General features: G+C 40.9%; 2 protein-coding genes across 2 annotated transcripts; both read left to right on the top strand.

Annotated features, from left to right (window-relative positions):
* The first annotated feature begins 4,373 nt into the window (after positions 1-4,373).
* pus1 (pseudouridine synthase 1) lies at positions 4,374-7,192 on the top strand. The gene is made up of 6 exons (XM_037118248.1): positions 4,374-4,744; positions 5,013-5,242; positions 5,351-5,488; positions 5,685-5,787; positions 6,171-6,871; positions 6,971-7,192. The coding sequence occupies exons 1-6, from the start codon at positions 4,681-4,683 to the stop codon at positions 7,001-7,003; spliced, it is 1,269 nt and encodes a 422-aa protein (XP_036974143.1). The 5' UTR covers positions 4,374-4,680; the 3' UTR covers positions 7,004-7,192.
* Positions 7,193-8,293: 1,101 nt separating this feature from the next.
* Positions 8,294-13,435, top strand: noc4l (nucleolar complex associated 4 homolog). Its single transcript, XM_037117305.1, has 15 exons — positions 8,294-8,482; positions 8,623-8,743; positions 8,970-9,076; positions 10,119-10,226; positions 10,378-10,527; positions 10,649-10,751; positions 10,848-10,882; positions 10,976-11,026; positions 11,150-11,261; positions 11,762-11,822; positions 11,942-12,052; positions 12,265-12,428; positions 12,557-12,639; positions 12,814-12,927; positions 13,073-13,435. Exons 1-15 carry the CDS (start codon positions 8,330-8,332, stop codon positions 13,190-13,192), a joined length of 1,593 nt encoding a protein of 530 aa, XP_036973200.1. The 5' UTR covers positions 8,294-8,329; the 3' UTR covers positions 13,193-13,435.
* The last annotated feature ends 250 nt before the right edge of the window (positions 13,436-13,685 follow it).

Raw genomic sequence — 13,685 nt, 5'->3', positions numbered from 1 at the left:
AACATTTCCTCTCCAAAACTGAAGTGCTGCTTCATTCGTTTTTTTAGCTTATGTGTCCAGTAAAAGACTTTGATCTCAGTTCATCACATTTAAACACAATTTTTAAAAGTGACAAACATCCTGTTCACTGCTCTGTCTTCTGCTTGGCTCATCACTGGGAAGCGTTCTTCAATCTTCTGCCCTGCTTTGAGTGACGGTTGCAGGTAAATGAGGACACGTTTAGATTTATGTTGATAAATCCTTACTTTCCCCCTGAAGGCATCCAGCACTTGGCCTGGTGATAGGTAGTAAATATATGATGGTTTTTTTAATATCTGTTTTATTATCTCACATTTGTCAGTGTTGGTGAAGTTGTCTGAGAGGGATCCCATTCTCTGTCAGACAGACCAGGGAAACAGTGTCAGTGATATAACACAGGCCTTATCATGTGCTCTGTGGCCTTTTATCATCGTTTCAGAGAGAATTTATCTGTTACCCTAGTTGTCTTTGAAATTATACCACACTGTCAAACTTAGCAGTGACCTGGCTGACCTTTTTGTGGCTCGACGTGTGATATCACATGTAGAATTTTTTGCAGATGTTCCTCCCCAGGTAACAAAAAGAATCCTTTTTGCGTTTTGAGTTAAAAATCAAAATCCCTACAAATGGCGAGCTAGCCCCCGCGTGAGATGGTTTCTGTCTCTGACAGCCGACGGTATCTGCTGCCTATCTGAGAGTTATTTTCAGACTCTGTGATTAATGTGCACTGCCACAATCAGACTCCCGCTCATTGACGAGGAAAGTCTAAATCTGTGCAGCTATCGTGACGGTCGGGATTGCCTGATAAAGAATAAAGTCGAATACAAAAACTTAATCTGCAACCACTCAGACACAGAGCAGCTGGAGAGTGATAGAATGATAAAATGCAGTGAGTGAGAGCCAGACTGTCATGGATATTCTACCTAATTGAATACAGTTTAATTATATTTCATCCTGATGTAGTTGCCAGTACACTACAAACAAACAGTCATGTATTAAAGGATGATGACTTAGTTGTATATGACGACAGCAATGCCAGTTCTAATTCTGCATCCTGCTACTTGTGAAACAAAATGGTCCTCTTAGTTAGAAAAACAGAAACTCATGACATGTAAGATTGTATTATGTTGTTATCATTTCCAAACCTGAAATATACAAACATAATCCTTTCAGACACTCAGTAGTCCATTATGGTTTCACGCAATGCTGAAAACTGAACAGAGTGTCTCAAACAGCAGATGAGTCAAAGTCGTCACGAGGCAGTCCCCAATCCCCAAGGTTCTGGTAGCATCAAAAACATACTTAACTTTAACAGATTAACAAATCATGTGGCGCTTTCAAGCCAGAATTCAGTTGTTATTCTGTAGGACTGGTACATTGCTGCATCAGTGAAAAGGAATCATGACGTCTAAGAGCGACTGGTCTGTAAATGGAATTAAATACAAGAGCTGATGGTTATATTTCCACCTTTTTAACTGCATTGACATCATGTTCTACTATCTGCTGATGTGAAAAAAATTAAGTTGCTGCTTTGTGCGACAACTCATATAACTCAGTCGGCAGGGCAACAGCTTTAACAGCAGTGGATTTCTTCTCTGACAACCCAGATGGTTTTTAATCACTTCTTTTTTGTTACATGTGGGGGCAGCAGTGGCAGAGGCGGCCAGTTTCAGTCCAGTCTCATCATGGTCTGCGGTGGCTGTTTTCTAGTATGAAAAAACTGTGACCAGCTCACGCTATGTAGGAGTACAGGTGAGTGTGAGCTTTGATAAAAGCTTGTATCAGTAGCATTGCCTCAATATGTGGTCAATTCACTCTCCTGGAAGATTGGGACAATCCGTCTTTTCAGTCAGATTGATGGTGCTCAATTCCTTCCATCAGACTTCAGAATGTCAGTGTGTCTGACTCCAACGGGATGTATGAGCTTTTTCTGCGAGTTTGCAACAGATGCAATTAACATGTCACATACGGTTTCCGAGGTTAAATGAGACTTGTCATGCTTTGTTGTTTTTTGTCTCTGCCTCTACAGTGTTTTATGTGTTCTCATTCACATGAAAGAGCTAACATGTTAAAAAGATCCACACCAAAAGAGGCTCCTTTCTCCTACAGAGAACACTGCTCCTAAAACGCCTCGTCTGATATCCTACCTTTACTTCCCTGAGTTTGTGACATCAGACTGCATCACCACGTCAAAAGAATTATGCCTAGTGGATAGTTTGGCTCTGTTGTTGTCAACAGCCTTGGGTCAGGCATGTGTGAGCTGACCAATCAGAGCAGACTTGGTATTCAGAAGGGGGGGGACCTTAAAGAGACAGGAGCTAAAACAGAGGGTTTCAGACAGAGGGGGAATACAGAGCTGCAGCACTGGACAGTATGAGAAAACTGATGTTTTTTGAGCATCAAAGCGTGTAAACAATTGTCTTAGAAAGCAAAAAATAAAATTATTACCCTGAAAATGAGCATAACACATCTCCTTTAAAAGACTCTTGTCATTTAAACCTTATACTTGGGGGTTACTGTGGGTCATCCGAGTGTGAAAATCTGCAGTCACCAATTGTGAACTGAAAAAGGCTGTGTTTCTGCTCAGTGGTTTCATAGCTTTTTAACTTTGTGATTTAACACGCACTCAAGCTGAGGTTTGCTACTGTCAAGGAGGAGGTTAGAGCAATGACATGCTAATTTATCTAAAAATACTCCCACTCAGCTGTTTCTTCCAGCAGGAGTATATAAGAGTCAGTCATGAGGAATCATGGTTTCACAATTACAATCACCAATGTCCGGTAAAACCTGTATATTTTGTTGGAAAAATAGGCACATGTCTTGAGTGATATGGGGTTGCAGCAGCAGAGGCCCATTTCCCCATTGCATGTCTATGTTTGGCATTGGGTTTTCAGCAGTAAACTACTTGATCACCTTATAAGGTGCTATGAAAAAGTGCAAGTGTGCATTCTGAGGCCATCCCTGGATGAAAAGTTTAAAGGTTTGGCCTCTCGACAACCAGTATCCCTTGTTGTGGCGGTGTCCTTGGGAAAGACATAAACACTTCTCCGATCTGTAAGTTCTGAACCTCATCGCCACTACGCTTTGACTCAAGGGTTTACATACATGCATTACACTTACATGAGTCACAGCTAATTATGATTACTTGCTACTGTAGATGGATAAAGTAAAACTTCTTTATATGGATGGCAAATGATGAGGAAAGCTTCTGCTGTGGAAGAGCAAAAACACCCAAACATTTATAATCATGTCTGCTTGCTTAATTTGTATGAGGGGTTCAGCTAAAATCTGGAATATGTTGATTTGAGCAGTGGTGAGTGGAAGTCTTAGTAAAGCTCTAGACACAAGCAGCCAGGCTATGCAACAATAGTACCGAGTATGATGTGATCATATGATAAACTATACTCTAACCTGTGAGAATATCTTAAAGAGCACCAAAAGTCCAGTTGATGTTTTCCCCTGGCTATTCATGAATAGTCATTAAAGCCCACCAGATGAAAAATCTCACTCTATCTACATTTTTTCCTAAGCACAACAATATCAGAGGTCAATATCTTTGCCAAGCAGAATCTAAAAATACAACTTTTCGCCATTGGCATTTAAAAACACGCAGCAACTGGAGGACTCTTCTCTGCCTATTTGTGTGATTTTGCTGCACTCTAGTGGAAACACACATGATTACATATGGATTTGTTCTAAAATTTGTTTCAAAATGTATATTTGTCTTTTGACATTGATGGAACCTGTCTGCTAAATGTAAACACATGAAGCCATTATCAGTTTGTTAAAATTATTTCAATACCAAGATTTTTTTTATGAGTGTTGGGTATATGATGAGATCATGCAAATGCCTTGGAACACAACCCTTAAATACATACTTATATTAAGAGACTTCATAAAAGACTGAATTGAATTAAAGGTCAAATTTCTTTATGTGTGGATGAACAACTTCCTTTGTATATTTTAAGGATTCAAATAATATAAACAGGGATAATTCAAGGACAGGGACTGCATTCAAGAACAGGCATTACATTTTTGCATTTTGTCCACAGGGACATTTCTTCATTTTTCCCTTTAAAAACTCATTATCATTATTATTGTACATTGTACACACTTGTCAATAAAGCATTTTCCGTGTAAAGCAAAGTGGTTCAAAATTAAGTCTAGATAATACAAATCTATATTTTTCTTATCACATAAAATACAATGTCTCTTTATTCTTGCTGATCGAGCCGCCAAATGTCTTTAAGAAACGTCCTTTTCTTTTGACAAAGTGATTTCACAATACTGTCGTGACGTACGCTTCTGAATACGTCACGTAAGCAGAAGCGAGAACAGGACGACTCTCGCGATATCTGCATCAGGTCAAAGTTGACGTCGGCCATGTGTGTATGTTGCCGCATCCGACAGAGGGCTGTTAGCTAGGTTACAGCTACCTTTCTGCACTACATTCATTAACATATAAGAGCATAGTCAGTAAAATTTGAGTTAAACGACCGACTTCCGTTTTTTCAGAGGGTTGCATGTCTCGTCAGCGGAGGGATAAAGTTCGTTTTGTGTGAACACCGGGCTGTGCTCCGCGTTAGCCTCCGTGACGGATCAGATGATACGCCGGGATGCATCCTTGAGCTGCATGAAGTTGTCATGACGGCATAGCGAGACATGATTAAAACCCGACCACTGCTGAGTGCCTTAATCAACCAGATACTGGCGTTAGAGAGAAACGGTAAGCCAACCTAACCACGACAACCCGCCCGTGTGAATGAACTCATTCTGCGGGCTGTGAGCGGGTCTGCTCCAGCGCTAATGTGTCAGGATTTCTAAATACATTTGTGCTTTTTGTGTCTTGTTTTGTGTAAAGGGTGATTTGGTGGTGTTTCACATTTACATGCAAAGTGCAAAGAACAGGCTGTATTACTGAATGTTCATGTAACACAGGTAGTGGTGAATTCTGGCGTCATTATCACGGGGCACTTTGTGTGTTTTCTTCACAGGTGGCTTTTCAAGGTTCCTGTGCAGGATGACTGAAGCAGCCGGAGATGATGGGCAGACAGCCAAGCAGCTGAAAAGAGCCAATGAGGAAAATGAAGACTCTGCTGAGAAGGTTCAGGCTGCCAAAAGGATAAAAGCAGAGGGGGAACACGCTGAAGATGAAAAGAAATATCCCAAAAAGAAAGTGGTCCTCCTCATGGCGTACTCTGGAAAGGGATACTATGGCATGCAGGTACTTACTGTTGCTGGCTTCCTCGCTCAGGTCTGAGCACTGTATTTCATTTTTTAAAATTATATTTTTAAAGTGTTTTTCTACATTTAAATGCTTTCTGTATTTCAGAGAAATCCTAGCGCTTCTCAGTTTAGGACCATTGAAGATGATCTGGTCGCTGCACTTATTAAATCTGGTTGCATTCCGGAAAACCACGGCAAGGACATGAAGAAGGCGTCTTTCCAAAGATGTGCCAGAACAGATAAGGTACGAGTTTGCGCAGCCGGCACGACGTGGAATTCATTTCACAGCACTGGGCCAACGCCGCAGTTTTGAAGAACAGCCAAGTGTCCTCTGTGTTGCGCTGCTGAGCTGTTAATGTAACAACTGAAATGTAAAGGGTTGTGGTGACTGAATGCGTCAAACAAACTGTATCAGTGTTTGTCTGTTGGAATTCCTTTAGGGTGTGTCTGCAGCTGGCCAGGTGGTGTCTCTAAAGGTGTGGATGATTGAAGACATCATGGAGAAAATCAATGAGCACCTGCCACCACAGATCAGGGTGCTCGGTGAGACACTGGTTGCTGATATCATTTGGTGTTTGTTGTAAGGCTGCAGCTGATGATTTTTTCATTGTTGATTAATATGAAACGATTGACTTTACTGCCCATTTTGCAAAATTGCACTCTGCAAGGGATCCTCTATTACATGTCCAGAGAATCGTCCTTTCAACAACAATAATAATGATAATAATGGCACGTCCCATATATATTTATCTAAAATGCTCTATTCTGAGGGGGCCCAATGAGGAACATCCAAACAGAATATGCCAATCACATGACCTGTATCAATTTCTGAATATGGTCATATTCAGAATAATAGTGGAAAATTGGTATGCATGTAAACATGACCAATGTTCAGACATTAATTTTTTTATTTTTTGTTCTGACAGGTCTTAAACGGGTCACCCAGAGTTTCAATTCCAAAAACAACTGTGACGGTCGTACATACTCCTACATGCTTCCAACAATGGCCTTTGCCCCTAAAGACACTGATCCTGGGAACATAGCAGCCTTTCGCCTTGAGCCAGACACACTTAAGCAGCTGAACCATCTGTTTTCGCTCTACAAAGGCACCCACAACTTCCACAACTTCACTTCTCAGAAGGCTCCGAGCGACCCCAGCGCCCGCCGCTACATTATGGAAATGTCCTGCGGGGAGCCTTTCATCTGCAGCAACATTGAGTTTGCTGTGATAACGGTGCAAGGCCAGAGCTTCATGATGCACCAGATCCGCAAGATGATTGGCCTGGTGATCGCCGTGATGAAGGGCTACGCAAAGGAGGACGTGATCGGGCGGAGCTGGGGACAGGAGAAGGTGGACGTACCCAAAGCTCCAGGACTGGGCCTGGTCTTGGAAAGGGTTCACTTCGACCGGTACAACAAACGCTTCGGAGGTGACGGGCTGCACGAACGGCTGGAATGGGAGAGTGAAGAGGAGGCGATCCAGGCCTTCAAGGAGGCCCACATCTACCCCACCATTGTTGAGACAGAGCGTGAGGAGGGCTCCATGGTCAGCTGGATGGCCACGCTTCCTAGCCATCACTTTGAAGCCACGGCTGTTTACACACGAGACAACAAGAATCAGAAACGGGTATCTGGAAGTAATCATAGACTGGCATATACAGCATTTATTTAGCATGTTGCATGTTTGTGGCATATTCTAAATCACTTTTGCTCTCTTTTTCTACAGGACAATGCAGACGAAGGAAATGTCTCCGATTAGGTCACCCTGTCTGCAGAAAGAAGACATTTTCTCACCAAAACATTCTCCCTCATTTTTGGGAAAAAGCATTCTTCTTAGTTCATTTTACAAGACTTGATCTCTTTTTAAATAGTATTAAATTCTGCTTCTCTTATACAAATCTTATTAAACAAACAAGAGAAATAATAAAAGCCTCTGTTCTTTACTTTACCCTGATTGTGTCCTAATGATAATTTAACCCTGCAAGAAATGTCGACGCCCTCTACCAACCTGTGTCTCAGGCTCATTAGTGCTGGTATTCTTGTCTTGGACAATGACCCTTAAGGATGGATCTGTTTTTTTCATGACTATCTTTAATCCTAAAATCTTAATTATTAACATATGCATACATACATGGAAAGAGTTACTGGTTCTCCTGCTGTCCACAGTTCGTCTTTAGCGCAATGTCAAGACAACAGGGTATTTTGAAGTTCAGCTGAAGCTTATATGAGGCCACCTGGGTCTAGAATTTTGAATCAAAACACTCCAGTGAGTTCACAGATGCTGATCATGTATATATTAAGCATAACTGGTTTTATAGTGAACTGTAACAAGTTGACTTTTGTGTCTGTTATCAGGGAAAACATGAAGGATAAGCAGTCGAGTTTGCCAAATTAATTGGATAGCTACATTTTAGTTACATTAATATCAATGATCATTATTTATTAAGTACACCAGTCTTACTTATTTTTGTTCGAGATGTACATGAAAGAGAACTGTGACCAAACCTTGGGTCAAAATTTTGAAGCAACTTAAATGGTAAATGTAGAAATGCAAATAAGAAAGAAAGAAGTGTACCTTTTACCTTGCATGTGTTACTATAGCCTTTATAATTGAGCTACAGTAGTAAAGATATGGGTTAGTTAGTTATTAATTTGAATTAATGTTTAACCTCGAGTATGTTCACAAAAGTCAGCTGAGGTACTCAATTTCATTTTTGATAAAATGATCTCATGAGGCAAAACTTCACCCTCCAGTCACTAGGGGGCGAAACAACAGTGGAGGTGTTTGGACTAATGGTGCATTCAAGGACCTTTAGAATTGCTGTAAAGTAAAAATAAAACTCAGCACAGAACAATGATTGCCGTACTAGTAGGGCAGTGAAAGACAAAAAAAAAAACAAAACCCGACAAAACCCAACCATCTATAGGCATATCTTGTACACCTTTCCTCTGCAATTTGAATTTTCATACAATCTTCTCTAGTAATGAGGTTAAATGTTTGTCGGATGTGTGCCTTTCAATATGTTCGCATGATATTTTTTCAGATTTTTCGAATGTATCGTGAACGTAGCATCGCTCAGTAATCATGGCGCCGACCAAAAAACGCAACGTGAGTTCGGCGAAAACAAACCAACAAAGTGTAAAGAAAGCTAAATTTGACATTAACAGTAAAGTCGACAGTGTCCTCGAGAGCAAAAAACATGCCAACGATGTTTTCGACATCCTCGAGGTCCTCGAGGTAAGTAAACCCAACTAACTACACTTTCATTCGTCTGAGCACCTCGGCTCGATACATGCTGGCTAGCTCGCAGGTTGTCATTTATTGGGTTACTGAAACAATTCTCTGAATGTGTTTGTATCCTCCATGTCGGCGTTCAGTCAGAGAAGGAGAAGGATATTATCAGTGCTGTCAGTGCGTGCAGCAAATTGTTCTGCACCTTGTTGGAGCGGAAGGAGCTGTTTAAGGGAAAACTGCCCGGAGAGGAGGAGGCGCTCAGCAGTGAGTACAGGCTTATGGTCCTGGTTATGATGGAGATGTTAGCAAGTTTGACACAAGCACTGCTGGACATGAATACAATTCAGATGTTTCCACTCCTCTGGGATAAACTTGGCTGTACATCAGACAACAGTATGGCTAGAAAGTCCCGACCAGGGTTGAAAAAAAAACCCCCAAACACATCTTTAAATATGATTGTGTTTGTCTGTCTGGATGTTTTCCTGCTCAGGAGGGCTCAGTGCTGAAGACAAGTACCGCATATTCATGCGACACCGCTACAACAGCTGTGTGGAGATGCTGCTCGAGCACCTCAGCCATGAACTTCACGGAGTCAAGGTGAGTTGACTGAATGGAAATGGTGCTCACACACACACACACACACACACACACACACACACACACACACACACACACACCATGCTGCTATTAAGGCAGTAAGGCAAAGTAACAGGGGAGATCACAGCACCATAAATTAATATTACCACAGTGGCAGTTTAAGTGTGTGTTATAGGTTGGTTTTACCCTTTTTTTCAAGATCTTTCTTATTTTCCAAATACATCACACAAAAAACCAAACAATACGTCTTAAAAATACAACATTTAAACCAAGTTCTACTCAGGTGCCCCTAGATCATTAATAATTTTGTAGCCAGAAGCTCAAAAAACAAATGCAGTATAAGCACAGTCACGTATATATGTTCTCAGTTAGACATGCCCACGATTAAATATAAAAAATAACAGGTTAGAGCAAAAACGTGGGAAAATATTAGATTTAAAAAAAAGGGCAAATACACTGATATAGGTCACACAGTTATGCTAGTATCTGCCATACTCAAGGATATAAATGGTTGCCAAGTGGCATAGAATATTCCTTATCCTGTAGTGGTACATCAGATTTCTATTTAGGCGGACATAACACATAACTTCTGTTATCAATGTGCCGTAAGTTGGTGGGACAGAGTCCTTCCTCTTGGATAGTATAAGCTTTCCGTACAGCAGAGAGGAGATGGCTGTCATTTATACTGTGGCCATTTAGAAGAGCATCATCTGTACAGCTCGGGGCAAGTACAGAACATATGTAACAGTGTGTCGAGCTCTTTGCTTTTCCTTTTTTGTGCACAAGGAAATCACGTCATGCAGGACTGTTATTACCACCAATATCCTGACGTTAATATCCTCTTTGATAATAACACTCTGTTATCATTTGCCCCGATTAATGAACCGGTACCCGGGTAATCAACATTTAGTTGTTATCTGTATGATGTTGCATTAAAAAAATTTAATTTAGCATTATCATATCCCTAGTGCCCTGATAAATGGAATCCTGTCATCTGTTATATTTCAGTGTTTTATAACTGTATATATCTGTTTGGGTGCAGGAGAGTGCCCTCTGCTGCCTGATGAAGTTCGCTGCAGTTGAAGGACAGCATCCCCTCGAGGACTTGGACTGGAGTGAACACTACAACTTTCCAAGAGAACTCATCCTGGTAGGATTTGTGTCACACAACCTGCCTGTCATTATTTGGAATAACAATGTGAAAAGCATTAATATAATACGTTATAGCATATATATAGCATCAACCTATTTGTCATTGGTGGAACAGGTGCCTTCTGATGTTTCTGTTATTTGATTCTCAGGCGTTGGTGGAGCGACTGCTGTCCAAAACTACAGACAACTCACTGCTGATCTCCAGATTCCAGGAGTTCCTTGAGATGGAGGATGTACGCTATTATGTCATGAGCTCCGTCCGGGAGAATGTGGGCAAAGTCATGGACAAAAACAAAGGGGTAGGAGAAATCTGTTCAGTGCTGAGCTCATCTGCCATAATGTTTTTTTTTTTGTAAAACATGCAGTTTGTGAACAGTACTTGGTTTACTGAATAGTGTTACCTTGTCTTGGTCCTTTCAGGCTGTGGTGCCCATTTATCAGGGCAATGTGTTCACCCTCATGTCCAACATCAGTGTGCCAAGCAAGGAGTCAGAGCTCACTAACTTCATGGTCAAACAGGAAGGTGGGATGAGCTGTTTAAGGTTATTTTTACTGTGCTGAACTGTCACTGTGTGGGTTTTCTTTTTTGTAAATAAATGTGATGTTATTTTTTTTTCAGCCAAGCATGAGGACTGGAAAGCTGCTAAACTGATTGTAAGTAAAAATATTTGTCATCAAGTGTTCACGTTTGTGCTTGCAACTGAAATGTTACTCGGGTACAGTTTTAAACATGTTGCCTCATTACAGGAACACAAGCGTGTCTTTGAGAGGATGTGGCTGGGCTTTCTCAAGTATAAGGTATTGGACAAATCTTGATTGCTTCAGTAGTTTTCTTTATGCTAGAACAATGTTTTACAATCAAAATGCAGACATCTGACAATGTGCACTGTGTCTGATTAATTCCTCACCTCTTTGTTGTAGCTGCCAAGTAACATGTATAAAAAGGTCCTGGTGATCCTCCATGACTCCATCTTGCCCCACATGAGTAAACCCACACTGATGATTGACTTCTTGACTGCTGCTTATGAAGTTGGTAAGATGCAACCCTGCTCAGTGACTACTTTTAAGATATGATATATAACATTTCCACATTAAAATGTGTACACATTATGTATATACGAGTCCTTTTCTATTTCTTATTATTCTTATTTCTCTATTATTATTGTTTATTGAATATTGAACTGTCCTTTAGCTGCTGTGATGTACAGATTTCCCTGTTTGAGGTACTGATAAAGGAATTCTGATACTGATTAGACCATCTGTTATATATGTTGTTGAGTTGTTCACAAATCCAGAAAAAATGTTTTAGTAAAGGTAACGGTGCCTTTATTTGGTTGCCTGCCGCCAAAACTTGAGAGAGTCAAAGAACTAGGAATGAGGTTGCAGAGCAGGCCTTCTTTGTTTTGTTTTGATTGTGTGCCCCCAGCAACAGAATTTACATACTGTGTGTTTAAAATAACCATAGTTGAGCATCTCTCGGATGTGTTATTTCTGTAGGTTGTTGCAGCATTTTATCATGTGTTTGTTGAACAGGTGGCGCTATCAGCCTGCTTGCCCTCAATGGCCTTTTTGTTCTCATACATCAACACAACCTGTGAGTATATGAAAAAATCATTTGAAAAAGCATATTTCTAAATCTATAAAGAACAACATACTGAAAAATGTTTTTAAATGATCTAAAGTGTGACCTGTTTGTTGTGTGTGTTTTTGTAGAGATTACCCTGATTTCTACAAGAAGCTGTATAATCTGCTCGAGCCTTCTGTTTTCCACGTGAAATACAGAGCACGCTTTTTCCACCTAGCTAACATCTTCCTCAGCTCCAGGTAAGATTATTTGTGCTCCACTAAGAGATGATGACCTTCTGTTTGCTAGCCACTGATGAGCCCAACTGGGGAGACTATCTGGGATATTTTAACTGTTTTCAGTAATAATAATAATAATTTCTTCTGACTATTCAAGATAATGGCCATTATAAATCAAAAGCATACAGTATAGTTGTGACATAAATACTGTATGTGTTTGTGCTTTCCTCCAGTCACCTGCCAGTGTACTTAGTGGCTGCGTTTGCCAAACGCCTGGCTCGCCTGGCCCTCACAGCGCCATCCACAGCCCTCCTCATCGTGCTGCCTTTTATCTACAACCTGATCCGTCGCCACCCAGCCTGCAGAATCCTCATACACAAGCCCAGCACAGAGGATGGTGAGTGTTGGACACTCTAAAAATGTCAGGGGTTTTTAGATTCCCTGTCCAAATCCCTGTAACATTTAATATGTTAGCGATATTTGGATACACTATATGTAGATGTCTGTGTCTATTCATAACCACAGAACCTTTAGAAGACCCGTATCTAATGGATGAAGAGGATCCTGTTGAGTGCTGTGCCTTAGAAAGCAGCTTGTGGGAGATTAAGGTGTGTACAGCATGTGATCGTTTTGGGTTCTCAAATGAATCATCCATGGCACCGACTACAACTGTGACTAACGTTAGCCAAGGTTTCTGTCACGTTGATTAGAAAATGAGTTGAAGGAATATCATACACTGTATGGAGCTGTAAGGTTTACTTTTTTTCTCTTCCTATCTGCAGACGCTGCAGAAACATCACCATCCAGATGTGGCCAAAGCTGCGATGATGATCAACAATCCCCTGCCGGAACAAGAGGATGACATCAGCGAGGTGCTGGAGATAACTACATATGAGGTGATGTGACACCTTCAATCTTTACTGATTTTTAAATCTGTCTCTAAAGTGTTTAATAATTTTGATGACATAATATTGTCTGTTAGTCTGTTTGAACTAAATGGAATGATGCTAATACTCGCGTGTCTCATGCTCGTCTCCCCAGCTGATGGAGAGAGACCTGAAGCAGTCGCAGATGAAAAGCATCCCACTGGAGTTTGAAACGGCGACACAGTTGCTGCAAGGAGGGGGAGATGTGTTAGGGCAGCATTTCTGTCTGGATTGAGACAAATAAAAATAAGAAACCACATTCTCAGTGTGGGATACATTTCTGGGACCAGTTCACCTGGCAGCAGTTCGGTCTGAACAGAAGAAATGGACAGACTCTATCAGACCAGCTCGAAGAAGAGAAAGAACAGCAGTAATGTGTTTGATGGCGAGTTATGTTATTATGTTTTTCTCCATGATGGTGTTGGTATGTATTGTACATCAACAATAAAAAACTTTTCTAAAGCTCACGATTAATACAGCTGTTTCTACTAAGCTTGACTTTGTTTTATGTCACTTCCTGATGTCAGTCGCACTGCTGTAACTGCTAAGCTGAATGTACACTATCTGAAGAGCCAGGTTTAGATTTTTATGTCAAGGTGCCAGAAACAAGACTTCACTGGAGTGAATCTGTATCTGCGTCATGTGTTAATGAGCAATCTTTTGCTAACATGCTAGCCCAATAACCTTTGCCAATATCACTGTGGCCTCTGTCAGGGATCTATTTCTGT

This window comes from Acanthopagrus latus, chromosome 12 (assembly GCF_904848185.1).
Source record: "Acanthopagrus latus isolate v.2019 chromosome 12, fAcaLat1.1, whole genome shotgun sequence".
Classification (NCBI taxonomy): domain Eukaryota; kingdom Metazoa; phylum Chordata; class Actinopteri; order Spariformes; family Sparidae; genus Acanthopagrus; species Acanthopagrus latus.
This window is presented reverse-complemented; position numbering and strand designations above follow the sequence as displayed.